The sequence below is a fragment of the Miniopterus natalensis genome, chromosome 12 (genome assembly GCF_054644295.1).
Source record: "Miniopterus natalensis isolate mMinNat1 chromosome 12, mMinNat1.hap1, whole genome shotgun sequence".
In the NCBI taxonomy this organism is placed as follows: Eukaryota; Metazoa; Chordata; class Mammalia; order Chiroptera; family Miniopteridae; genus Miniopterus; species Miniopterus natalensis.
In genome coordinates, this window is record NC_142092.1 from 27,576,484 (window position 1) to 27,602,785 (window position 26,302).

At 39.7% G+C, this 26,302-nt stretch overlaps 1 protein-coding gene across 5 annotated transcripts in view; it reads left to right on the forward strand.

Annotated features, from left to right (window-relative positions):
- PTPRD (protein tyrosine phosphatase receptor type D) overlaps nt 1-26,302 on the forward strand; it is a 470,419-nt gene that overhangs the window by 101,172 nt on the left and 342,945 nt on the right. For all 5 annotated transcript variants that reach the window (XM_016223581.2, XM_016223577.2, XM_087822669.1 and 2 more), the window contains exon 2: nt 2,690-2,851. In XM_016223581.2, the coding sequence (XP_016079067.1) occupies nt 2,788-2,851 (64 nt within the window). In that variant the 5' untranslated portion in view covers nt 2,690-2,787. The remainder of the gene's footprint in view (nt 1-2,689; nt 2,852-26,302) is intronic.

The window sequence follows — 26,302 nt, forward strand, 5'->3', positions numbered from 1 at the left end:
ATATGCCCCTTAGCTGAGTAAGGGGAGAAGCCACTGTTTTCTGTGATCGCAGCCAGTCATTCTGGAGCAGTTGGCTCTGATACGCTTGCACAGACACAAATTGAGTCCGACAGGACTGATGTCGCCTGGACTTTGCTGTCATTAGAAATTCAGGCATGAGGGTAGGAGCTGTGAAAGGAGGCGGGGTGGGGGAGGATCTGATTTCTTTAGCACTTTTCCTATGAAGTTTTGAGAATTTAACATTTGATAGCTGTGAACTGTTTGATAAGTTGTTCTCCAGATCAGATTGATAACAGTAGCTGATTTGGAGCAGCTGGCTAGCTTTTGGTTTCAAGTAGATGTGTTTCAATGTACAACATGCTTCTTCATGCCACCCACAAACTGACAAAAAGAAAAAAAAAGCCTACTTAGTGGAATGGTAATTAGAATGATTTCTCCCTTCCTTTTAGTTTTATCTTTCCTGCATTCAAACCACTCATGCATAGTAATGAAAAAGATACTATCTTAAAAAAATAATTTTCATATTTAAGCTCAGTTTCAGAAAAGACACACTATAGGATCTGCATTACAATACGTTTTTAAAAGACAAGTTATTTTAGTGGATTAGGTTATTTCTGGATATCTCTAGTATTTCCTGTCAAAAATTTTTTGTGTTTCAAATATTTCAATATAGAAAACTTAAAGATACACTGTTTCATTTTGGAAACAAATTCTGATTGTCATTCTCAAGTTCATCTCACAATGACAGAGGAAACAATAGTATTCATTATTTTTTTTCTCTCTCTCTCATGAGCCTACTCTATAAGATGCCCTGTAAGATTTATCGAAGGTTTCATAGGAACAATTATTTATCACCTGAAGAGTCATACTTCAAATGATTGCTTGAAGCCAGTTACCTCTTCCCTTTTTTTCCCTTCCCACCAGGACCACCATCACTCTTATGGTCTGTGTTACTTCTCACCTGGGACTCCTGCTATGGCCTAATAGCATTCTCTAAATCATCCCACATTCAGCCGTCAGTTCATCTTCCCACAGCCTGGTTGCATGTTGTTCCTTGGCTCCAAGACATTAAGTCACTCTCTTTGTGGTTTGCTAAGTAGAGGCTCGTTGACTTAGATTGGTGTCCCAGGCTGTCCACGGTCCCTTTTTTCCCCCTAAGCCTGACCCATTTTGCGGCCTCTTCTTTTGGTTTCCTGATGGATCCATCATGCCAACCCAGTGTCTCAGTGTGGTCTCTGGACCAGCTACATCAGCATCACCCAGAAACTTGTTAGAAATGCAAATTTTTGGACCTGACCGCAGACCTACTGAATCTCAGACTCTGGGGTGATGTCCAGCTATCTGTTTCAACAAGCCTTCCAAGTGGATCTGATGTACACAGACATTTAAGCAAGCGCTGCCCCAGGCAGACCGGGCAACTCACCTTTTCCAAAGTTTCTATCCCATTGCCCTGCCTCTGCCTAGAATTCCTGAACAGCTTTTCTCTCTTCTTGGTAAAATCCTGCCTATATTCCAAGGTCCAGTTTGAATGGCTTTTTCCAAGATGCCATTCCTGATCCTATTTTTTTCTTTCTTTCTTTTTGTTAATCTTTGCCTGAGGCTATTTTTTCCATTGATTTTTAAAGAAAGTGGAGGGGGGGGCGGTGAGAGACAGAGAGGGAGAGAAACATCAATATAAGAGAGACACATGGATTGGTTGCCTCCTGCTTGAGCCAGGGCCAGGTCAGGGAACGAACCTACAACTGAGGAATCTAACCCTTAACCCTTCGATGCGCAGGCCTATGCTCTACCACTGAGCCACACTGGCCAGGTCCTGGGCCTATCTTTCATTGCATTGCTTGGTTTTCCTTCCTGGCACTAATCACTTATTAACTTACTCTAGTTGTCCTATGTATCTGCCGTATTTTCCTTACTAAAGTGGAAAGTCATAGAAGATAGAATTTGACTCATTTGTATACCTCCCAATACTGTGCCAAGTGGCATCTCCGATATCTTGCACGCAGTAGGCTCTCTAAAAATAGTTTGTGTCTTATTGATTTTACGTAGAAGATCAAGAAAACTAAGCCCTTGCCCAGCAGGCATATAAAAATCCTATTAAATCAAAGTGGCTCACGCTAACTGTTGTTTTGACTTACTGAAGTCGAACTAGACTTGAACGTTGACGTGTCTTCAGGGAAGAAGCCAAATGTGCTCGTGTAAAAAATGCCAACCTCTCCTGTGCAGCTGAAGAAGTTGAATTGGCCCTGTCACTTCACCTGGTGCCAGGAAAGCAGCTTCCATTATTCTGTCAATGATAGACTTTTATCCCGCACGGTGCGGCTTCTTCAATCTTTCTTAGAGCCTTGCTGTGCTCCCTCCCACCCATGCACTCACGTCATGTTTCCTAAGAAGTGACAAGTTTCTTCTCACAGGGGGTTGCCCCAAAGGTGGCATAAGCAGAGAGGGAAATTCAAGGTGGCTGGCTTTCGGATGGCCGGGCAGTGGGAACAAGAGAGCCGAGGGCTGCCCCATGGTACGATCCAAGGTATTTGCTTCCCGATACAAAGGCATCGTGGTTACACTATCTTGCGTATTTATAATGGGTTGTGTGTCTCGGTGGCGCTTGTGATGGCACAAGGGGGCCGGAGCGAGGAGTCTAAGCCGTCTTTGTGTTCTCTCCCCTCTCTTCTCTCTGGCTGTCCCCTCCCAGGCTCTGAAAGCGCTGCAGCTGAAGTTTCGGAGCGGACACGCTCGCCGGGCGTCCAGGCAGTGACCGCGGGCTGCGGGCGCGGGCCGCCGGGCTGCAGGATGGTGCGGGTGGCCAGGCCGCTGCTGCTGCTCCTCGCCCTCTTCCTCCGCGCGGATGCTGAGAGTAAGCCCTTCTCCCCGCTCTCGGGCCGACCATAATGAGGGGTTTTGTTTGCAGTTGGCACCCGGCTCAGGGCCTCTGAATGCGTTTCCTTTGGAAGTAAATCCCGAGACACTGTGGGATTCTCCTTGGCCACCAGCCAGCCTTTGAAAGAGATTATTGATGTGACTTCCTGACCATTTCCTCTCTCTCTTAATGCCCTTCTTTTTTGTGCATGTAACTGCTCCTACTGTTTTGTCCCTCCCTTTTTTTTAATACTCTTACCAGTCGGGTGGCAAAGATACTATGAGACCAATGACATAACGCAGACTGGAGTTAACCAGTTGGTGTTGCCAATAAGTAAATATTGTTGAGACCCATTAGAAGTTTCTTTAGTTTTGTGGATATTTCTATGTTTAGAAAAACGCACAATGTCACATTGAGCCCAATTAAACTTCCAAGCCCCTTGTAGCTGTCAGAGCAGCTGTTCTCATGTACTGTTTCCGACAGCTGTCGTCGAGTACAGCATTCAAACAAATCAAGCAGAACTGACAACTCTGTGGCTGGGTGAAGGGTGTGGAAATGTGAGAAGTCTGCCGAGTAGAGACACCAAAGTTTGGGTGATTGGACTCAATTTATGAAACTGAGATTGTGGTCAATTAGCTTGCCAATTAATGCAAAGATCACATCTCCTTCGTAATTAGGGAATCATTAGGTCTACCTTGTTCGCATATGTTTCTTTTCCCATCCGTCCTGTGGCCTTTTGGAAGCGATAGTACTGGAAAAAGGCATGTCTGTGGCTTGTACTCACAGCATGTCTGGTTCCTAGGCAGTGGTTTTAGCTCATATGAGAGTTGGCCGTTCTTGTTGGGAGTCCCCTGGTCCTATGAAAATGTGTAACATCTGCAGTCATTAGCTTTTCCCTCCACCTACTATTTCAGTGAGATTAAATTTGATTCATGTTTAGGATGTTTCTAAGACAAGGATCCTGTTCCTAGTTGGCCCCTACCTATTAATTGCATTTTGACAAGAATTTCCTCAATAGCAGCCAATTTCTTTGTTTAAATAGGAGCTCTGTTTTCTAAAGAGAGCTTTCCAGGAGTGAAAGAATAATGTTAATAATAGGATACATATGGAACACGCATGTTTTAAGCACAACATTCTCTGGTTAATAATGTATATAGTTTCCTAATTAGCACTTGGGAGTGTTGGTTTAGAGCGAAGCCAAGGAATTTTTCATACAATGCCAGCAAATAATTAACTGGGAAAAGACCCAAATGAAAGATGCTCTTGTTATTTTAAAGCCCTTTATGTCAAAACCTATTTTAAAGTTGAAATCTAAATTTAGTTTATTAAAGAAATTGGGCATATGGCTTTATTTTCCTGTTTCAGCTAGAGTGAAAAAGTAAGTTGTTTTACAATTGTTAATTTTTGGCAAAAGCATATGAGGACCCTGGGAACCCACTTTAATATCAGATTGCAGTTAGGGATTTTCTTAGTTATTATATATAATTATTTATCCATGAAGTTATCCTTTCAGATAAGTAGAAATGTTCTTCTACTGAGTACCTATTCTTTTGTTTCATTCTATGATGGAAAGTGGCAGATATATGTCAAGAGTTTAGGAATAAGGAATTATTTTTTATGTTTTAAAAAATAATCTAGCCTGATTGGTGTAGCTCAGTGGTTCAGCACTGACCTATGAACCAGGAGGTCACTGTTTGGTTCCCAGTCAGGCACATGCCCGGGCTGTGGGCTCGATCCTCAGTAGAGGGCCTGCAGGAGACAGCTGATCAATGACTCTCATCATAAATGTTTCTATCTCTCTCTCCCACTCCTTTCCTCTCTCTGAAATCAATAAAAACATTAAAAAGAAATCTATGTTACAGGTGATCATCACCTTCTCCGTCTCCTCCTGCTCCTCCCCTGACTCCCTCTCCTTCTCTTTCATCACGCTGCTTATAGCATAGTCTTACACGAGAGCTAACAAAGGCCTGATTAGCAATTTTTAGTTAAATTAAGATATTTACAGTGTTACATTTTCATGTGACATCAGCCTCCAACCTCAAGACAGAACCTGGAAAAGAATCCATTCTCTCTCATTCTTCCTATTGCAACTAAAGTGTGGGGACAGGCTTCTTCTTTGCAAATTAATTTTGTATCGTTTGCCCTCGTCTACTCAGCCTTGATTTAGTATTTTCCCTTTAACAGATTCACTTGGCATTGTTGAATAGCATGTTTAAATTAACCTGAGCTTCCTGCTGAAAGAGAAAAAAAAGAGCCATTTTTCTTTTGTGTATTTTAAAAGAAGAAAGACCATCCCTTAGTAATCTCCTGGAGGATATTCATGGTAGCTGAAAGCTCATGGTAGAGTTGGAGATCATTTCCGTCACTAAGAATGTTTCAAGAACAACTGATAAAATAGGATATAGACTGTAACCTATTAACTTGTGCCATCACCTTCTCTTAAAACTAAAAACAATCAAGATATGGGTAGCAGTGCAGAAAAAAGTGTTTTCTTCACCATCACATAAAGACAAAAATGTTCAGGCTTCAATTGCCTGTGTCACCGGTTTATTTCTCTATGCCTTCATTAGCACATTTAGCCATGTTTGTTTTTCCTTTTTAACTAAATGTGTTTTGTATGTTCACAAGTGATCAGGAGTCCTATTTCAAAATTTAATAGTAGCTTGTCAGAGCAGTTTGAGAACTATGAAATCATTAATTTTCTTTCACTTTTGAAGAAGGGGACCACAAAGGGTTAGGGAATGGAAAGAAGCCACTCTCTAGTTTGTAATGTTAATTTAATGTGTTCAACTCAATGCCTTTTGAAATGACTAACTCCATAGAGCCAGGGAGTCAGGATTATAATCTGCTGTGTGGAACACCATAGAAAGGTGTTAGGTGTGATGTTGCATTAAGGAGGAGAGTACTTAGGAGCCTTGGTTCAAACCCAGGCTGAAAAATTATGATAATATTCCTTAATCAGAAAATTAGTCTTTACCATTGCCAATTTCAAATTCCCTACATGTCCCCACTGTTAGGTCTAGATGTGTGCATGGATCTTATTTCTTTGCACTCCTGCCTTGAATGTTTGGAATGATTTTGCTTGTTTCTTGAATGCATGTACCCACGGTAGAACTATAGTCTTGGGAAGGAGTTGAGTTTGACTTCTTTTTGGGCACTAGCAGTAGCTCTTTCTCCTGCCAGGCCAACTAGTTTTCTAGTTTAGGTAGTGATCCGATTGAGGTCAATTCAGTGATAACATGGGTGCAAATTCAAGATAAATTTAAATGGTATAATATTGGTGTAATCCTGGGGTGAATATTTTTCTTTTGGCTGAGTTTCATATTGGTTTCTGTTAGTTTTATTTCACATGAAGCTTTAGTTTGTTATTTACCAATCATTATTTTTAACTAGATGCAAGCCAAGAAGCTACTGTTAGCACCTTTTTCCATCAAACTGGTTTCACTTCAGTGAAATCACTTACCACTTACTGTTACATTCTAGACCTCAGTTAACACTTTGGCCACTATAATTGGACCTGCATGTTTACTACATCTTCCTTAGAAACCATAACTCTCGATAGTTTAATTCCTCAAATGGTCTCATCCATTCATTTTCTCTTGCGTTTTGCCATTTTTTAAAAATCTCCGATGGTGAACACTCCTTCATTTTCTTTCCTTAGTGTAAAGGAACCTTCTTATATTCCCTATGAACTCACTATATTTCTGTCCTATGTGGAAGCAATCCATTTTCCGTTTGTTTTTATACCATTATATCCAGGGAATGTCTTTATTTCGTTGGCATTAGAGAATAGACTGATCGCTATGCTGTAAGATAACTGTTTTCCCCTGTGTATTTCCTGATGAGCAGCATAGGGTAATGATTAAGAAATAGACCTTTAAGTCAGTCTGGTTTTAAGTTCTGGCTGTCATTTTGTAATCTGGAACATTACAAAATGCTCCCTGCCTCAGTTTCCTTATCTTTAAAATGTGGATGATGATGATGTTGGTAATGATGATGCTCATGGTGTAGTGGAGGCTGTATTCTTGAGTTTTATGAAGATTAAATGAGTTAATGTAAACATAGATCCGCAGGTGACTTATGGTACATGTTTAATAAGTACTATCTGTTATTATATCCTTATTTAAAAATTAAGCTAACATTTTTATTGATCACTTGGGTTAGGTGCTATGCTCAAATTCTTTCATTTGACCTACAGATTATCAAAATCTGAGTGGTCCATAAACCAGGTTCCTTGCAGCATGTGAAAGTCCCCAGCTTGCCTTTCTGTGAAGTCCTAAACAAAGGAGACTCTTATCAACTCTCATTCTAGGAATAAAGCTGAAAATTAAGGGGGGAAATTATGAAGCATATCTACTTCAGTTAAGCTTTAAAAATATATTTTTTCTGCTCGGCTGGTGTGGCTCAGTTTTGAGCATTGACCTATGATCCAAGTTATTGCAGTTCGATTCCCAGTCAGGGCATATGCCCGGGTTGTGGGCTTGATCCCTGGTTGGAGGGCGTGCAGGAGGCATTTGATCAATGACTCTCATCACTGATGTTTCTATCTCTCTCCCCCTCTCCCTTCCTCTCTGAAATCAATAAAGACATATTTAAAATATATATATGTATGTATGTGTGTGTGTGTGTATATATATATACATCTTCTTTCTTAGACTTACTATTTTAAAATTAATTTGGCTTGATCTAATGGATAATGGATAGTGTTCTCATCTTTCTGTTCTGTTGCTTCTTACAATGCTCTTGCTTGGGCTTCTCAGAGGATGGAGCTATAGATATTTACTGTAAGCAAGTACAGTATTATATGGGCCAGTGGTCCAGATAGCTGGAGATGGAGGTAAGCATGGTAAGGAAGAGAGTGAATTGGTTTTGATATGACCAGAACTTAATTGGTTTGAAGGGCAGAGCAAATGATACCTTCAGAGAAATAGCCTAAATCAAATAGTTAGACCTTCCAAATGAAGTTAAGAATGGAAAGGATTTCTTTCTTAGGCTATCAAAGTGCATATATCCCATCAGACAGGGCCATTTCACAATGAGAACATTCATATCTCATTAAAAGTATATTTCTGTTATTATCTTAGATCATGAGTGCTTGGATATTTATTTATTTATTTATTTATTTACTTATTTATTTACTTTCTATCACAAACCATGAAGCCATCCTTTTACAGGTATACAGGTAAATTGCTTGGGATAAAGAAAATGTTCTAAAATTAGATTAGGGTGATGGTGCTAATTGAATATATAAACACATTAAGTTCTGTTAAATTACATCTTTTCAATGGACGGACTGTATAATGTGTGAATTATATATCAATAAAGGTATTTAAAAAAGAAAAAGTGAATTGCTCCTTAACGCAGGTCTTTGGTTAGATTCCCCTTGGTATATGCAGCCCTGAAAGGAAAGCGTGTTGGTTTCTGCAGGCCTCTTAGCAGACATGTGCTCTGCGGAGAGCAGGGAGCAAGCCCGTTCCTTGACCACGCTTCTCAGCGCCTGCCTTCGTTTCCTTTCCTCTGAACTCACAGAGGCGTGGCAAAATAAAAACCTTGCTGCTTCCTCTTCTCCTCCCCTCATTTAAAGTAGCCAAATTAGCAGCATCCAGCTGTCTTTAGCAAGGAAAATGTTCCAGCTATTTTACTGTTCCCCTAGCCCCATTGCACAGTTTTCTGAGGCTTTCTGAATTAATTGCTCCCAGCAGAGCTGTATCTACCTAGTAAGGTTAAGATCATGCCTCAAAATCAACAAATGCATACACTTCAAAGCATTTTGAGTATAGAGGGATTAGCTTTTTAAAAAAATTCAAAAGTACGATATATTTGGTATCTCTGATCTCTATGATGAGACCGTAAGCTTGAAGGATGGAACAATATCTAAAATATTTGTGAATTACTTGTGATTGCTAATAGCCTGGTCATAATTGATTAATCTGTTCTCATTTATTTTCCTTCACATTCTTAGTGTATTTCATTTTTCTCAGTTAGCTACTATTTACGTGACTCATTCCAAATAACCATCATTTGTGTGGGAGCCCCCTCTCTCCTACACGTACTATCCTGCTTCAGTTAATTCAGGAAACTTTCAAATGACAGCTATCTTGAAATGAAGAATCGGAGAGAAAAGTGATTGTGTGGAAACCAATTCCCTTACCTGTAATTTTTTCTGTTCCCTTTTTCTCAGTTTGCTTTTGCTCCATTTATTCGTTCACCAAGCTGGTGTGTGTGTGTATGCTTGCATGAAAAGCTTCGTGCAAAATTATGGAGATACAAAGATTTAAAGAAGTGTGGTTTCATATCAGCTTGTACTCTGTCTTCAGAATTCAGAGTTCACTTTCCAGAGCTCTCTCAAGCAGTATTTTCAGACTTTATCTCCAGACAGAAAGTAGTCCTTAAGAAGATGGACTCAGGAGCTGGAATACGGGTGTTCAGATCCTGCCTCTGCTGTATAGTTATTCTGACCATGGGCAGGTTGAAAATCTCTATGTGCCTTTCATCTGCAAAATGCAGATTGAAAATAACATGCACTTGATATGGTTGTCATAAGGATTCAATAAAAAAAAACCTGCTTATAAAGCATTTTGAATGACAGGATTAACTATTCACTAAATGTTAGTCGCTATTATGCTTTGTTCTCATTAGCTCTTATCATTTCCAGATTAGAGGCATCCATGTTTAGATCTCTGGTGACATTTATTATTCTATTAACTTCATAATTTGAGCAGTATCTTTTAAAAATGTAAATATATGTCTTTATTACATTTGTGCTTCCCAAGGACATTGACTGATTGGCTCATTCATGCGTTTAATAGTCCCTATAATAAGTGTTTATTGGACACATATTTTGTGCCAAGCTTTGAGTTAACTATTGGGGATAAAATGGTGAGATAAATAGATGTGAACCCTGCCCCCAAAGGGCTTAAACTCCAGTGGGATAGACAAATATTTAATATTAATCTCAAAATCTTACACTTTCTAACTATGGGAAGTGTTATGGGAGAAGAACATAGGGAACCAAGTGCCTCATCTGTTCAGAAGGTAATAAAAGGCTTCCTGGAGGAGTAATTTTTTTTTTTTTTACTTTGAAATAATTTTAGACTTAAAAGAAGTTAAAAACTTTCATAGGAATTTCCCATGTATTCTCCACCCAGTTTTCCCCAATAATAGTATATTACTTAATGACAATACATTATCAAAATCAAGAAATCAACGTTGGCACAGTAGTGTTAACTAAACTACAGATTTGACCAGTTTTTACATCAACTCTTTTTTTTTTTTAAGGTGTATATAATTCTGTTAAATTAGATCACATGCATAACTTTCAAGGAATGATTTTTGAGCTAATGGAAGTTAACTACAACTGACTGAAAGAATGGAGGTGACGATCCCAGACAGTGAGGAGGAGAGGGAATTCTAATAAGGCTAGACAAGTAGACAGGCTCCGGCTAATGTGAGGCTTCGTAGAACTTGTTCAAGATCTTTGTTTTTATTCTAAGAACAGCTAGGTGAGTGAGAGATAAAGACTTTCATTTTAAAAACATCAATGTGCTTCAGGGTAGAGAAATGCTTTGGAACCGTAACCAGCCAGATTGGCCTGGAGATCTGTTAAGATCTGTAGGAAGTTACAGAGAAGACACGGAGCAGGGGACCAGAGTAGTGGACGATAGGGACACCACACTGCTTTGACACTTAAAAAATCATTTTAATTGACTTTTGTGAAAGTGTATTCTCCTAAAACTTGAGCCACCAGGAGATTACTGTAATTTGGAATGAAAGAGAAAACCAAATCCAAAAGGGACCTCATGCTTACTCAATACTACAGTACTGTACAAATAAATCTTCATTTTTTTTTTAGATGGCATTATGTTTTCCCCCCCTCAAATTATATCACTGTTCATTCTCACAGTCCCACTTTTTGGTTGTCGAGTTCAGGTAATTTTATGTAAACTTAAATTTATATTAATATCTGTAAAGAAAATGTGGAGTCCAGAATCAGTTTAAAATTATGAGTGAAGTTCAGTACCTTACTTTAAAAGATATTTCAAGTTTAGATCTGTGACAAAAGTTTTAAATTCGCTCTACAGTTTGTAATGGGTTTGACACCATCACAACAGTAATGTGACAGTCATTTTATACTGCAGTTATTAAATGTGACATTAAAATATATTGAGTACTTACATCGTTAGTTTAAAAACACAGCACACAATACATTACTTTTGAGTTAAAAATACAGAAAGCATAACGAATCTATAAAACTAAATACACAGTAGTTCTTTCTTAACTGTTTTCTGGTATTGTTAAATGTTTAAGATACTTAAAAAGGAGTGAGAGAAAAATAAATTACTTTAATTTGTTATCACTAAAAAGGTCCTTCATATATTTAAGCTATAGTTATATAAGGTTGACACAAAGAAAACCCTCTAATTTAATCTATATGCTTACTTTAAAAGTAAATTTAAATCACAACATTTAACTTAAAAGTAGTATTTCATTGAGTAAATACCTGCTCTGCACCCAAGCAAGGCAGATCCTGATTCCTGTTACCACAGAAGTTACATTGTAGTTGGAGTGGGGCTGCGGGTGGAGAGGTGAGAGAGGGGAGGTTCAGCAAGACAAGGTTATGGGCAAAAGGTAAATGAACAGTGTGACTTTGGATAGTTATAAATGCTGCAAAGATGATAAAACAGAGTGATGTGCTGTGAAAGTAAGGCAGGGTATTAAGGGAGTGGACTGGGCACTCCTTCATTTATATCAAGGAAGGTAATGCTGAGTGAGACCAAACACTTAAGCTGAGCGGTGGGAGGGATCCAGCCATGAAAAAGTGGGAGTCGGAGCACCTGGGCAGATAGAGCGGTGCTTTGCAAAGGCCTTAAGGAAGCCAGAGCCTAGCGTGCTTGAAGGGCAACATTAGGCCCAGGAGACTGGAACAAAGCAAGTGAGAAGAGATAGACCCCAGAGCAGGGACGGGATGAGCTAGGTTATGTGACCCTGTAGGCCTCAGAAGGAGTTTGGATTGCTTAGCATTATGTGGTGAAAGAGATATGTTCTTGGGATATCTACCTGTGAAACTTGGGTTGGACACTAATATCCTCCACTGGAACAACATAAATATTTATTTCACAAATAGTGCATTGAAGGGTAGATGCCATCTCCTGACCAGGTTATAAGTCCGTTGTCTAAACAGCTTAATTGAGATTTCCTTTGGACCAGCCAATGTAGACTTTGAACACGAAAGCTTTTAGTTAACAAAAACAAAAGTGCTTTTAGTTCTTTAGCTCTGAACAGTTTTTTCTCTTAAAGCAGATAATAGTTTTGTGTTGGAAGCATGTAATTAAATGTAGACTTCCTGTCATCAGTGTCCAAGCCTGCAGAGAACTAAGGAGGGTACATAGGAAAAGCAGAGTTGTAATGGAGGGTGTTGGCCAACTTAGACTTGCAGGAAGAGGGAACTTTAGTAGCTTTTGTGTTTTTTTAAAATATATCTTTGTTGATTTCAGAGAGAGGAAGGGAGAGGGAGAGAGAGAGAAAAGAAACATCAATGATGAGAGTCATTGATTGGCTGCCTCCTGCAGGCCCCCTACTGGGGATCGAGCCCACAACCTGAGCATGAGCCCTTCTGTGGGGCTGAGAAGGGGGAAATTTTGTCAGAAATACAATAGACCTTTCATAGGTCCTTGAAATAAGTCATGCAGATTGGGAAAGATAAATGCATTGATAATCAGTTAAAGCCCTACCTGGTATGAAAATTCTGAAACCTTTACATATTTGCATGCCTCTTGACCAGAGGTCAGGATATGTGTTTTTGTAAAGGACCATATAGTAACCATTTTTAGCATTGTGGGCCTTAACAATCTATGTCACAACTACTCAACACTACCTTTAGAGCAAGAAAGCAGCCACAGACAATATGTAAATAAATAGGAGTGACAATGTTCCAATAAAACTTTATTTACAAACACATGCAGTGAGCCAGATTTGGTCCGAGGTCCATGGCTTGATAACTCTGCTTTGGACCTGACTCATGAGTTCTCACCAGATAGTAGAAAGTGGAGAATGTTTGTTTTAACTTGGTGAGATTAGTTAAGGGAAGGAGATTCGTTTTACTAGCCTCTTTCAACACCTTACTTTGTTAGTAATGTTTATTAGGAGCAGATAAATTAGAATAAATAAGTACAAGGAGCACATCTTTTGATAGAGATGTTTAATATCATTTAACCTTTACAATTTATTTGCATGTACTGCACTTGATGTCTTTTGTGGGTGCTTCAGGAATTGACTGTTAGTGCCACTTCAAACAACAAACTCCTAAAATATGAATAATTGATCAGCTATGGGATAGTTTTTGTTGCACCGTGAACATCTTAAATATCGACAAAGAAGTGCTAAAATGAGTTATATCTGCTGGGAATGTTGTAATGGGGTCTGTAAAGAAACATGTTTGTAATCATGGGTATCAAAGCCTGATACTGGTTTTATAAAGGCAGGCAAAGCAGAAATGCCATGGTGAATTTGATCACGTCATAGGTACTTCCAGTATAGATATCCTCTGTACCATCTCAGCGCTTATCAATCCAAAGCAAAATGAAACTAACAAGAAAGCACCGATGAGGCAGTGACAGTGCTTAGAAATACCAGTTGTGATCCAGGATGTCAGCAAACTGAAAGCTCTTTGTGGGGCACAGAGAGGGGGTGGATTGCAATTGGTTGCAATTGGAATCTCTGACTCACATGGGGATATTTCAAGAACCAACTATTGCCGGTTTGTCCTGGCAGCTGGTAGAAGGCACACGTTTCTGAAAATGTATGAAGGGTATAACTATATTCTTCTAAGGATGGAGGTTGTTTAGAGTTGTATGAAGACGTAGGACTAATTAGATTAAACAAAAATCTTGGCTGAATGTGAAGGAAAATGAGTAATGGTGAAGTCTATTCAACTATGAAGCAAAATCTCAAGGGAAAGAATGAGAGCCCCACTGCGTGAATCATTTGAAGTCAGCAGCAGAAACCGCTGCGGAGAACTAACTACTGTTTCTGAAATAATCAAAACTACATCAGCAAAGGGATATAAAAAGATCATTTAGCAATTGCAAAATGCATAATTCTTTTTGCATTTTAATTGTTCTGATTTGCAGTGAGAGATGGAAACAGGAAGGGTATTATGATAATTGTAATAAAACAATCGCTTGTGTTCTGGGATCTATTTTCTCTAGAGAGTTTGCAGTTTAACAAATGGATCTGACACCACCATTGGGCAGGGAATAAATTGGCTCACTTCCCTTTGGTGTATTTACTCAGGCCCCGCCAGGCTCCGCTTTGTAGCTTAAAAGAAGCTTTCACAAATTACTTACGCTCACCAACTTTCTGTTTAGCTCTAAAAGTGCTTTCTGTTTTTCTAGCTTGCCTAGTATTGTCCCTTCTCCCTTTCTGGCTGCACAGCTTCGCCATTCCACGTTTTACCTACTCTTCCAGGTCCATCTCTCGGGAGGTGTTTGGCCAATCTTCCTTAGTGCCCACCACGTCTCAGGCACTTGGAGATAAGGCAGAGCTATGTCGCTGCTCTGAGAACAGTGGGGGAGGAAATAAAGAGCTAACTGCAACACAGGCAAGTGCATGCAATAGTAGACATTTGCACGAGGTGTTTGCCAGTAGCAACTTGTTGTTGGAATTTGGAGGGGATATTAACAGGTAGGCAGGAGACAGAAAACATACTGGGAGGCATTAAAACAAAGCTAAGGGAGCGGAAGCTTGCCTGGTAGACAGTGATGCTCAACCTGATGACACTTAGGAGTCACTTGGGGATAAAATATACCTGTTTAGTCCCCGCACTGACCAATTAAATCAAAATATATGAAGGGAAGGACCAAGCATGGGGATTTTTAAAAATGTTCCTCATTTCATTCTTTAGCAAACCCAACAACTTATAAGGGAAACAGTGAAAACTTTTAAACTGGGAAGTGATGCGGTCCGACTTACATTCTCAACAGACCACTGACAGTTGTTGGAAGGATGAAGTCAAGGGTGAGAGACCAGTTGAGAAATGTCAGCTAAGCTCAAGCAGGATAAGGGTCATGAGTGTCTGAATTGTGGCTGTGCTTCTAGGACAAGGAGTTGCCAGATACAACATTTATTCAAAAGGATTAAAAACCTGCAGAATTTTGTGATGGATTGAATTGGTAAGTACTGGATGAGCCATAGAGGGGAGAGCTAGAGAGGTGTGCACATTTCTTTGTGTATTTCTCTTCCACCCCATCTCTCCTCTGCCAATGCACCTAATGCATTTTATTATGTTTTTATGTCTCTCCTAACAGTTTCCATAGATGCCATACATTACTTTTAGTAGCTGGCTAACATTCTCATTTCCCATGCCCAGGACAAGTGTCTTTACTCATCTGAGATCCTGCCTCCTTCCCCCCATCTGAATACTGGGCCTACTGGGCCTTGAATAGAGTCAGTGGTAGCAAAATCAATGCACACATTGACCAGTCAGGTAAAATGCATCATTGAAGCGGCCCATTTCAGCTCTTAGAAAAGCCCGCTGGATCTCACCAAAGAAGCAACCACCAGTCTTGTGTTGTCACTGGAAACGCATCCCCAGGATCTTCTGAATTTCCTAGAGAACCTTGAAATCTAGATTTATATGTGAAATATCCTGCAGTTTTACACATTGGCTTGAGTAAGAAATGGTTAAGCAATAACATTACGGAGTCCAAAGGAAAAACATCTTTGGGATGAATCTGTTCTGGGACCACATGTTTTCGCTCTCTGTGTAGAGTCTCGGTAGAAATTTGTAGAACTGAAGAAACTTTCCCAATCCCCTCAGTTTTCAGTCCTTTCTGTGGTTTGACAATAGTAGAAACGTTAACAAAGCACCAGCAGCAAACGCTGGGGCTGATTCTGTTTGTGGAAAGTCAATTAGAGAATGGATTCCGTTGCCTGCTCTCTCACACTAAAATATAAAGAAGGACACATTTAAAGTCCTTTAACTGCAATTATATAGATAGTTGTGGTGAATGTGAATTTGGGGTGATAAATTATTCATTTAAATCCTTTCCTTCCCAGTTTTGTACATTCTGACTGCCAGGTCTAAGGACCTCAAGGGGACCCTCATAGCCTGAGTCTGGGGAGAGAGGCTCTTGCTCTCTCGCTCTTTCTGCCTGGTTTCCTCCATGTTCTGGAGGCAAGTCAGCCTGGCTGGTGCAGCTCCTGTTTCTCTCTGGGGCTGCTCTGGCTACTCCATGTGAAGCCTCAGAATGTTTGAGGCTAATGACCAGTTGAACAGTTGTTCAGCTAGTGAATTAGCATTTCAAAGGCTGGTGCTCAGAAGGACACTGCCCAAGTGATCAGCTGGGTGAACACAGAGGATTTTACTCCTAAGGTCCTGTCTGGGATGTAAGATAGTTCTGTGAGAATGACTTTCTAAGTGTATGAAGACTAAAGATTTGGAGCTAAAACTTTTTACTTTATCCATTTTGATGTGATGTACTCTGGAATGTACCTTTCAATTCTCAGTATTAAATAGTTCAAAGGAAGCATGATTGTTGCTTCATTATTTGGGTGACACTCATCAGAAATACCAGTTTATATATTTCCCTCTGTTGTATGGAAATGCCCTGAAAAATTACTATGATATGTAGCTGACCTCTACTCTGCATTTTTTGTAGGTTTATATATCTTATAATTTTATTCAGAAGAAATATGGTGTGGTAGAAAGAGCACTGACTCTTAAATAAAAAAATGTGGGTTCAAATTCTGTCTTTTGCTGTTTACCAGTGGGGTGGTCTTGGGTAAGTTTATTCACTTCTCAAAGCTCATATATTTTAATTTAGCTAATGTGTATTCTGTGCCTACTACTTGCCAGCACTGGCTGGGTGCTGGGGGCATGTGTGGATGAGACGGAGACAGGCAGGGCACGTGCCCCTATCTTACCACCCAACCTCAGGTTGCTTGCCTGTCACCCGTGAATGCGAATCTTATCCTGCACCTGTTTCCTGAGGAATAACTGTGGTAAGGTGGCTGAGGTACCTGGCGATGAGTGGGGGCTCATCATTGGTAGGTGGAGCTGCAGGATCTGCTGCTTCCTCTGCACTTCGTTGCTGATGCCTTCCAGTTCTTCGCCTTAAATTTACACGAGGCTGTTTTCTTCTGAGGTCTTTTGGCTCTCCTATTCTAATTCACAGATGTTGCTCAGGTCCTTGAAGTCTGGGCATCCTCCCTTTTTCCTTTCCAAATGTTTTGCATACATGGACCTTAAGAAATTCATTTATTCCGAAGATACTCTCCCCATTCTAGACCTTTGGACTACATTACTGACCAAAATCGACCAAAACCAAAAAAAAAAAAAAAGAGATCACATTCTAAGTGCTCAAAATTAAGAAATAGAATACTAAACACCATAAATAGTACAAATTATAAAGAGTGTATTATGTGTTCAAAAGTGACAAGTGCTATGGGGGAAAAGACCAGAGTAGGGGAATCAGGAGCATGTATGTGGGGTTGATTCGGATTCAGTTTGAAGTTTGGTGGTCAGGTTGAGGTGGGTTTGTTGAGAAGATGACATTTAAGCAGATTTGAAAGAGATGGGAAATTGATCATGGGGAGAAAGTATTCTAGGCAGTGAGAACAGCCAGTTCAGAGAATGTGCGGCAGGGGCTTGCCTAGCATGTTCTAGGAATAGCAAGGGGAATACATGGGACAAATGTAAAGACATAAAAGGGGAGAACCTGGTGCAGAGCCTATAGTGGGGAGAATTGACCTAGTTTGGAGGTCAGGCTTCCTGGAAGCAATAGTGAACTGAGATCCCAAGGAATGCATAGACATTTACTAGTGATGTTGGGATGTGTTTTCTACAAGCAGAAAAAACAGCTTGTGCCAAGGCCCTGAGGCCAGGAGAGCATGACTTGTATCTGAAAAGGACAGAACAAAAGAAGTGTAGCAAAGGAAGAAGGGTAGTCTATTAGCGGAAGAAGGTGAAGATGATTATATCCGGGTTTTATTAGGATTGCTCTGGTTACAATATGTAAAATCTATCATTGCTCTTCCAGGCAGTGATAATTCAGGCACAAAAGTCCTCTAATGAAGTGATAGATTTTCTTGCGTACAAAGAAAAATGAATGGAAAAGAAAAAGCAGATTATGTAGACGACTTCCTTAGGTCTGTGGCCCAGTTCTTATCTGATCCACTCATATTTCCTTGGGCTGTAAACCTAGGGCCAAGCTTCCATTATTATGGCCAATAATAAATTCACCAGGATACTCTGGCCTGTAGCATTTTGATAGATTAACTGATACAAAGGTTCTAACTGAGTCACTGTGGACCTCACAGGTCAGTTCTTAGTAATTTCACCACAGTTCTTCCATCATGTGGCCACAGATGACAATTATACATGGACAGAATGAGGACTCAGTTCAGGAACCAACCAGACACCAAAGTTCAAATGTAATGTTTGTATGAGCCTGGAATTTCAGTGCTGGACTCCTAGTTGTACAGGAGCAGTTATGAGGGTTTGTTTTCAGTCTTTCGTTTTTAATCTTCTCAAATCCTGTTTTAGACTAAAACACACATACATACACAGAAGTTTCTAAGAATGCATTTATTTATTCTGAGATTTTTCTAACCCTAAAAAATCAATATTGTTTATCTATATTCAAATTTTATTAACATGAAAGGCCTAATGCAGTAGACTAAGGTACATATCAGCTAGAAGATCAGCTATCTGATTAAATAAATTGATTGTCCCCTGCTGGGACTACCTCTGACATCGCTGCATTTTAATAACTTGGCCCTTGGTTTTGTATATGTTCGTTTAGCTGGATCCATGAAGCAATCTCTGTCCACTTTTGCACTGTCAGGAAGCCTGTCATTCATTCTCATACTGTGCAGTATTGCACGCCCTACCCCAAATAAAAGAAAAAAAACACAGTGGTTAAAATAACACCAGCACAAGATTTTTACAAAACCTTTCTGATTTTAACAATATCTTTATTATTAAATAGTCACACGATTTAATTGATAAAGAGCAAATAAAAATATTTGTTACAGAAATGAAAAAAAAAAATCTGTTGACTTTTCTTTTTCATTCATACAAGAAGATGCTGTTACTATAGGCTGTGTTTTGCCTTAGAATATTTAGTCAAAACATTATTTTCCCAAATTACTTAGGACAGCTCCTTCCCTATCTCCTTCAGTCTAGCTATGTGATTTGTCTGTAAGGCAGTTCTCTCAATTTGTCACAGTCTGCATATCCTCTCTTCCCCCCACCTCCATTCTTTGTGGTAGTAGTTCTGTGAGTTTTGACAGATGTGTAGACTTATATATCCACCTCTCCAATTACATAGCAGTTACTACACCCAAGAAATTCCTCACACTACCCCAGTATGTAGCCTTTTGGGCCCAACTTTTTTCTTTTAGCAAAATGTATTTAAGATTCATCCATATTGTTGCATGAATCAATAGATTTTTTCTTAGCATTGCATTTCATATATGTGTACACAATTTGTTTATCCATTTACTGGTTGAAACACATCTGGGTTGTTTCATATATTTAGCAATTATGAATAAAGTTGCTGTAAACATTTATGGCCTAGGGAAAAATAAATGTTAATCAGACTTGGTGCAGTGTTCTGTGGACTTTCAAAAATGACAAAAAAAACTGAGATGTCTGGGGCCTACTCCCAGTGAATTGAATCAGCATTCTGTGGACGGGGCCCAGGCTAATGGTTTTGTAAAAGCTCCCCAGGTGGTGCTCTTGTGTAGTCAGGCCTGAGAATTAATACTTGGAGACATGTGATCGGTGTATTTTTGGTAAATCATCTCTCTAGTGTTTTCTTTATTATTTTTACTTGGCGAGGTTTAGTAATTATATTTAGGTAATATAAGATTATGCTTCAAATTAGTTGTTTCTCCTAAGGATTTAATTTCATTTCAAGGCAAGAGTTACTGTATGCTAATTAAACCAGGCCTTTTTAAAGGTGCACTTACTGAGGTTTAAGTAGTCATGATAGAAATATAGTTAAAATATGCCAATTATATTTCTCAGGAATATTTTAATAATTATATATTTGATTAAAAGGAGTACTTGTTAGTTATATGGTGTAATTACATATTTGAATAAACTAGCACTAGAACTGAATGAGCTTCCTTAATTACCAAGACAATTATTTTATATTGCTGATGAAATATATTATTATCTTATATATATTGGTTGTGAGTTTTTACAATGCTTTATAATGGTATTTAACAACTATTTAATCAATTATGTTGAATTAAAGAGTGAAATGACATTAATAGCATTAAGAATTGGGCAATTTAGATATTTTACATTAAAATAAATGTATTTTCACATCAAGCTTAAGAGCACATGGTTTTTCACAAAATTTTCATTAACCAAGTGGAAATATCATTTGAAAGCTATTTGCTTTGATAATCAAAATATTTACCAAGATGAATTTTTATTTCTATCTTAACCCTACGCTTAATGTTGTTCACCTGATAGAGATCCTGAAGATAGTTCTGTGATCACCAGTTTTATAAGGTCCTACACATGTCAAGTTCCAGGATATAAAGTTTTTTTAAAATAAAGAACTTCTTCATGACATTTGGTAGATTATATTTACATGAATTATTGTTAGTTCTGATTTAAAAATACTTTGTTGATCATAAATGGGACATAATGTTGATATCCTCTTGATATTATTTTACATTTTAATTGCTCTTACATTTTAATTGCTAATAAACATGAGCTACTTACATATTTGACCCATGACATTTGGGAGAGCCAAGACTTTGAAAGATTTGCTTTCTTGCAAAGGGCTATTAGAAGGAAACCCGTTACCAGGGGCACATAGTGCCCATTATTGCCAGGAAAAGGTCTTACTAGTTAGTGTTAGTAATAGGAAGAGCTAACATTTGTTGAACAACTAGAATGTGCATGTATTGTGTTGTATGAGGATCATCTCATTTAATCATTACAACACTCCTGTGCTTTAGAAACCCTTGTTACCCTTGAATGTAGGATAGGAGAAATGATAATTTAGAGAGGTTAAGTTACTTGTCTTTAGGTAGTCGCCGGTCAGAAGTGGTGAAGCCATAATTCATACCTAGGTAGTGTGATTACAGAGACCACATGCTGAATTCCTGTACCCCATTCTATTATAATTATTTGCCCTGTCTTTATTGAATTTAAAGGAACCCTATTCTGTGCTCCCTTTGCACGTTTTACTTATAATTCTAGCCACATTTGTTTCTTTTTTATTTCAGTATTTGGTAATATAAACATACCAGTTAGGGTCTCGATGCTTTCTTCTGTGTTCTGAGTGCATTTGCAGGTTGCCCGAAACTTGGTAGGTTCTCATTAACTGCTTGGCGCTGATTAAAGAACAGATGTAAATGCCATACAGGGCATTCATTATATTGGGTTGAGATCCTGTCTTCATTTCGGAGGTGCCTCAGAAGGCTTCTGGAAACTGAATCAGCTCTCGTGCTTGGGGCAGAGCTGGCTTAGTGTGTATGGTATAAAGCCTCGGTGCCTTTCGTCCATGGGTAAGTCTGAGCGTCCTCTGTAAGCATAATGCGTCGCTCCCTACAAGGGAGCCTACGTGAAGGCTCACTCTTGTCCTGAGAGAGAGAATGGACAGCAGCGGAGGTAAACTGAGGGCTGTGTTGGGTGGGACAGATCACGACACTGAGGTCTGCCCTGCCTGTTTTTGCTTAAGGAAAGAATTACTTAAAATTATTCATTCTGGATAAAAATGGTAGTCGATCGTGCTGTAGGACCCATGGTTAAACATGATAGTATGAGCCCTTTCTCCCTCTGAGGAACACCCAATGAAGTGAGGGAATGAGACCCTCAGACCTTAAATTCCAAAGCAGAATTAGAAGGTGGGAAGAGTGGCTAGAACTTGCATTGCTCCCGTCTTCAGGATTGTATCCCCTTCGCCTTGTTTGTGCTTCATTCTTATGAAATCTGTGAGTTTCTCATGATATATTAAGTAATTTAAGGAACACTTTGCCCCAAGAACAATGTAATCAAGGCACACTGCTGCTTTCTGATAGATTTTGAAAGGCTTTGCATTCTTACGTGCTTACTTTGAAATGACTGAAATCACAGAAGCAGAATGACCAAGGAACACATTTCTGTCTTTGGCCCATTGCTTGCTTGAGAGAGACAGACTTCTCTTTAAAATCTGCAGTTCTAATAAAATAAATGAATAAATAAAATCTGCAGTTCTCTTGGAGTGTTGAAGCATCTACTGCCTAACCGGGTAACAGCTTTCCAGACACCTCTTTCACTCGATCATTCAAGTGACCTTATTTTTTGCTTAAAGTAGTGTAGGAATATATTCCCTTCATTTGTTCTAATACACTTACGCTTTTTACTGCAAACACCAAGAATAAGTGTGCCATCCTTTAGGCCCTAACCTCAAAATAGAAAGTTTGGATAAAGCTAATTGATTGTAGGCTTGCTGTTCTTCATTATCTTAATTAGTCTAGGTAATTAAATCATTAATTGATTGAAGCTGATCCCCTGCTAACAGTAAAGCTCAGTGCTCTTCTGCTTGATCCCGTAAGCACTGCTGTTTCAGTAGTTCATGTGCCTTGCTTATTGTTTGTGGTGTTTTGTGCTGGCCAAAGCGTGGGATTTACTCTGCCCTTTTAGTGGGGACACTGGGGCAAGAGGATGACGCCAACCTGTGGATGCAGTTGCTGCTTGGGAGATGCCCCTCAGTGAAATCAGGAGGCAGCCCCAACCTGGCCTTGGTTAATTAGCACCGGACGGTAAGCGGGGCAGATGCAATCCATTATGAAGACAACCTTGCTTCGGGCAATTAACTTTCATTGTTTGTTGTGTTTTGCTTGGGTACCTTTCTGAAACCGTGGATTTCCATCAAAGGGCCCTGACACCCATTTCTGCCTGGCATATGCGCACACACACATCTTTCGTCCTGGGCGGCAGGGTGTTCCTGAGGTGAGCACTTTTCTTCTTACTCAAGTTCAGAGCCTTGGGATAATCAGTCTGTTTCCTAAATATATGAAGTTTGTTTTGTGTTTTTTTTTAAACTTCAAAGCTGCCTCAGGGGCAGAGGAAAAGGGGAGGAGAAATGCCGAATTTAAGAGCTCCTAGTGAATTGGCAAAGCCATGAGCACTTGTCTTCGCGTGCTGAAATGTGAGATGTTTTCACAAAGCTATTTCAAGTCTGTAAAGTTGGCTTTTAAAATGAATCACTAATCCAGTAATTACAGTAACATTAGAATCAGACTAAACAAAGGAGAAGGTAAGGCAGTAAGAAGCTGTTTTACCTTGGAATACATTTCAAACCTCCCTGTCAGTCCTATCTAATTTCAGAACTTCTATGGGAAGCTCGGTTTTATCAAGATCCCTTCAATGCTGTGCGGTTTTCTTTTCTTTTTTTAAATTCGATGTTCTTTCTTCTGATGTTCCTCTTGGGGAGAATTGTGGAAGTAATGAAATTCATAATTGGCTTCTTTTTTCTTTTCTTGGCTTAACTGAGTCTGGCAGTTCTTTGGAAGATTTTGAGTTCTGAGCTTTTCAGTTGATATGATAGCAGTGGAGAGGCAGCGAAAGTAGGTTGAAACGAATGCCTGGCTTGCAGTTTACACATATGGATATAACGCTGCCTGAATGCTCCCAATCAGAGTTAGTCATTTTTATTATTATTGACATAGCTTTCAGACAGTTGTGCTTGTGGAAAAATAGAGCAAACAAATATAAATCCTGGCTTCTATTACTGAAACTCCTAGAGAACTGTGGTTACTATATCATTGGTAGTTTACTCTGGCTATAATTTTATCCAATAAACAATAAACATAGGATATATAATTATAAGACATTTTCTATCTAGACATACTTAAGCTTCCTGTAAAACCATTTTACATGAATATGATAAAGTGTGATTCTACATTCTTGGTATAATACTGTGTGTGCTAAATTTCTTTCTAACCTAGAAGGCAGATCTATTCTGCGTATTTCTTTTGCTGTTGCTTCTTATTTAATGTAATAAAAAGACATGGAAATGGTGGTTCAGAAATAGAAAATGATGTTCCCCAAGAAATCAGAAGTAGCTTAAAATTCAAAACCATTATTTATTGATATTTTAATCTTTGGGAATTTGTTTCTTATAGGTATTCTTCTGTGTGTACTTGTTTTAAAATTTAAAAATACTTTTGTTTTGCCCTAGCCTGTTTGCTCTGTGGTTAGAGCGTCATCCTGCGGACTGAAGGGTCCTGGGCTTGATTCCGGCCAAGGGCACATACGTCAGTTGCAGCCTCGATCCCAGGCCCCGTCGGGTTGCCCACTGGAGGCAACCAATAGATGTGTCTCTCTCACATCAGTGCTTCTCTCTCTCTCTCCCCTCCTTCCACTCTCTCTGACAAGCAATGGATAACATATTCTCCGGTGGGGATTTAAAAAAAACACACTTTTGTTTCAAAATAATTTTTTTTTGAAAGTGATTATACATATTAAGAAAATGAATATATTTTGCCTGCAGGAGGGGACACAAATTGAGAATCTTGGGATGGGGAGAGGTCAGAAGCTGAGCTTTTTATAAACTTACCATTGGGAATCAGAGAGTGTAATTAGAGGCCATGACAGGAGAACGTTGAAACCTGCTTTACATGGGTATGATGAATTTTATATAGTGATGAGTAGTGAACTGTAGAGAGGGAAGAAGAAAGGTTGATGGCCACTGAACACACATTTCCTTTTGTTTTCTCAATTGCACTGGGGTGTGGGGGAGACATTATGCCCACTTTAAAGTTTGTAATGAGCCAAGACTCAAACCCAGCGTTCCTGATTCCAAAGCAGGTTTTCTTTTTAATTTACTATAAGCCCATTGTATCCCTTCCTTCCTCCCTTCCACTTTCCCACTCTCCTTAGCTCCTTAGCTCCTTAGTTCCTCCCCCCCTCCCTCCCTTCCACATTCATTCAGAAGTGCCTGCTGAGACCCTCTTCCTGAGGGAAGGCCAGTGTGGCTGGAGTTTGGGAGTGTGTTGAGAGAACTGCAGGACACGGGAACTGCAGGAGCCTAGCTGGCCCTGGTGCAGAGGAGTATTATTAACCTTGGTTGCTCTGTGAACTCTTTCTCAAGGGGACTGCAGCTGATCAAGGTGAGAAAGGATGATGGTCGTGGCTGTGGAACAGGAGAGAAGTGAATGGGTTCCAGAAATACTCAGAAAGATAAAATAAGCAAGAATAAGTAAATTATTTCATTAGATGGAAAGGATAAGAGGTAAGGAATTGTCAAGAATGACTCCAGGGTTTCCATTAGAGCACCTAAAGATGCTCATAGCAATATGGGTGATGACAGTATTTATTGAGATAAGTGACACCTGGGGGAGGTGGCGTTGTTTAAGTTGAATGGAGAATCCTGAGCTTGGTCTGGGACATAGTGGATTTCACCTGCCTGTTAAATAGCCTACTGGAAATGCTGAATAAGTAGCTCGAAATGTGGATCCAGATATGAGAAGAGAGCTTGGGGCTGGAGTTAATCTCTTGGAAGTCACCTGCGTATACATGGTAACAGAACCATGGGAAGAGAAAATATCACCTAAGGAGGGAATGAACAAAGACCCAGGGTTCAGGAGCCAGCACTTGGAGGCCCTCTATTTATAGAGGACAAGTGTACCTGGGGAAGGCAGGGGGAGAAAGAGAAAGAAAAACTATATAGTACGAGGAAAATCTGGGGACGGTTGTCTTCTAGAAAACAAATGCATAGATATTTGGAAGAAAGGTGCCCTTAGATGTCATTGAGGGGTCTGAAACATGTGCATTGGATTTGGTGACATAGGGATCCATGAGACTTGGGCTGCTGGAGTCGTAGAAATGGAGAGGGGCTAGATGCATCGTTTAGGGGAAATATAGGCTACAGAGAATTCTGAATGTGGAAGTGTTCTTTCCATTCATCCTCAGCTTGCACAACTCAAAGGAGAATATTTTTGATGTAGTATCATAAGTACTCATTTAACAAAAAAGGAAACCTTTAAGCTTTTAGGCCTCTTGAATATTTTTTTTTCAAGTATCACGGTGTTCATTGATAGATACAAGTAAATAAAATCAGGGCGTGAACATGACTTGATGCATGAAGTAGATAGACTTTGTCATTTATCTTCCCCCTTCTGATCTCTTCAAAGAATAGTCTGTGTATCGCTAGCCTGCACGCTCGGCCTGGGGAGAGATCTCAGTGCTCTGCACCGCAGTTGGTGTGAGCCCCCAGCGTTTCCTCCCGGCCTGGCCGGGAGCAGCCCCGCGTGCTGCTGGTGAATCCCGTCCTCCTCGATGGCGCAGCCCGAGACGCTCGCTGGCCGGCGCGCGTCCTGCGGGTGGAGACAGACCCCGACCGCCACAGGTCCTGGAAGAAAATAAGTGACGGACTGAGAGGGCAATGAAAGACTGTACAAAGCAGATGAGAACAAAAGCTATGAAAAGGAGCAGAG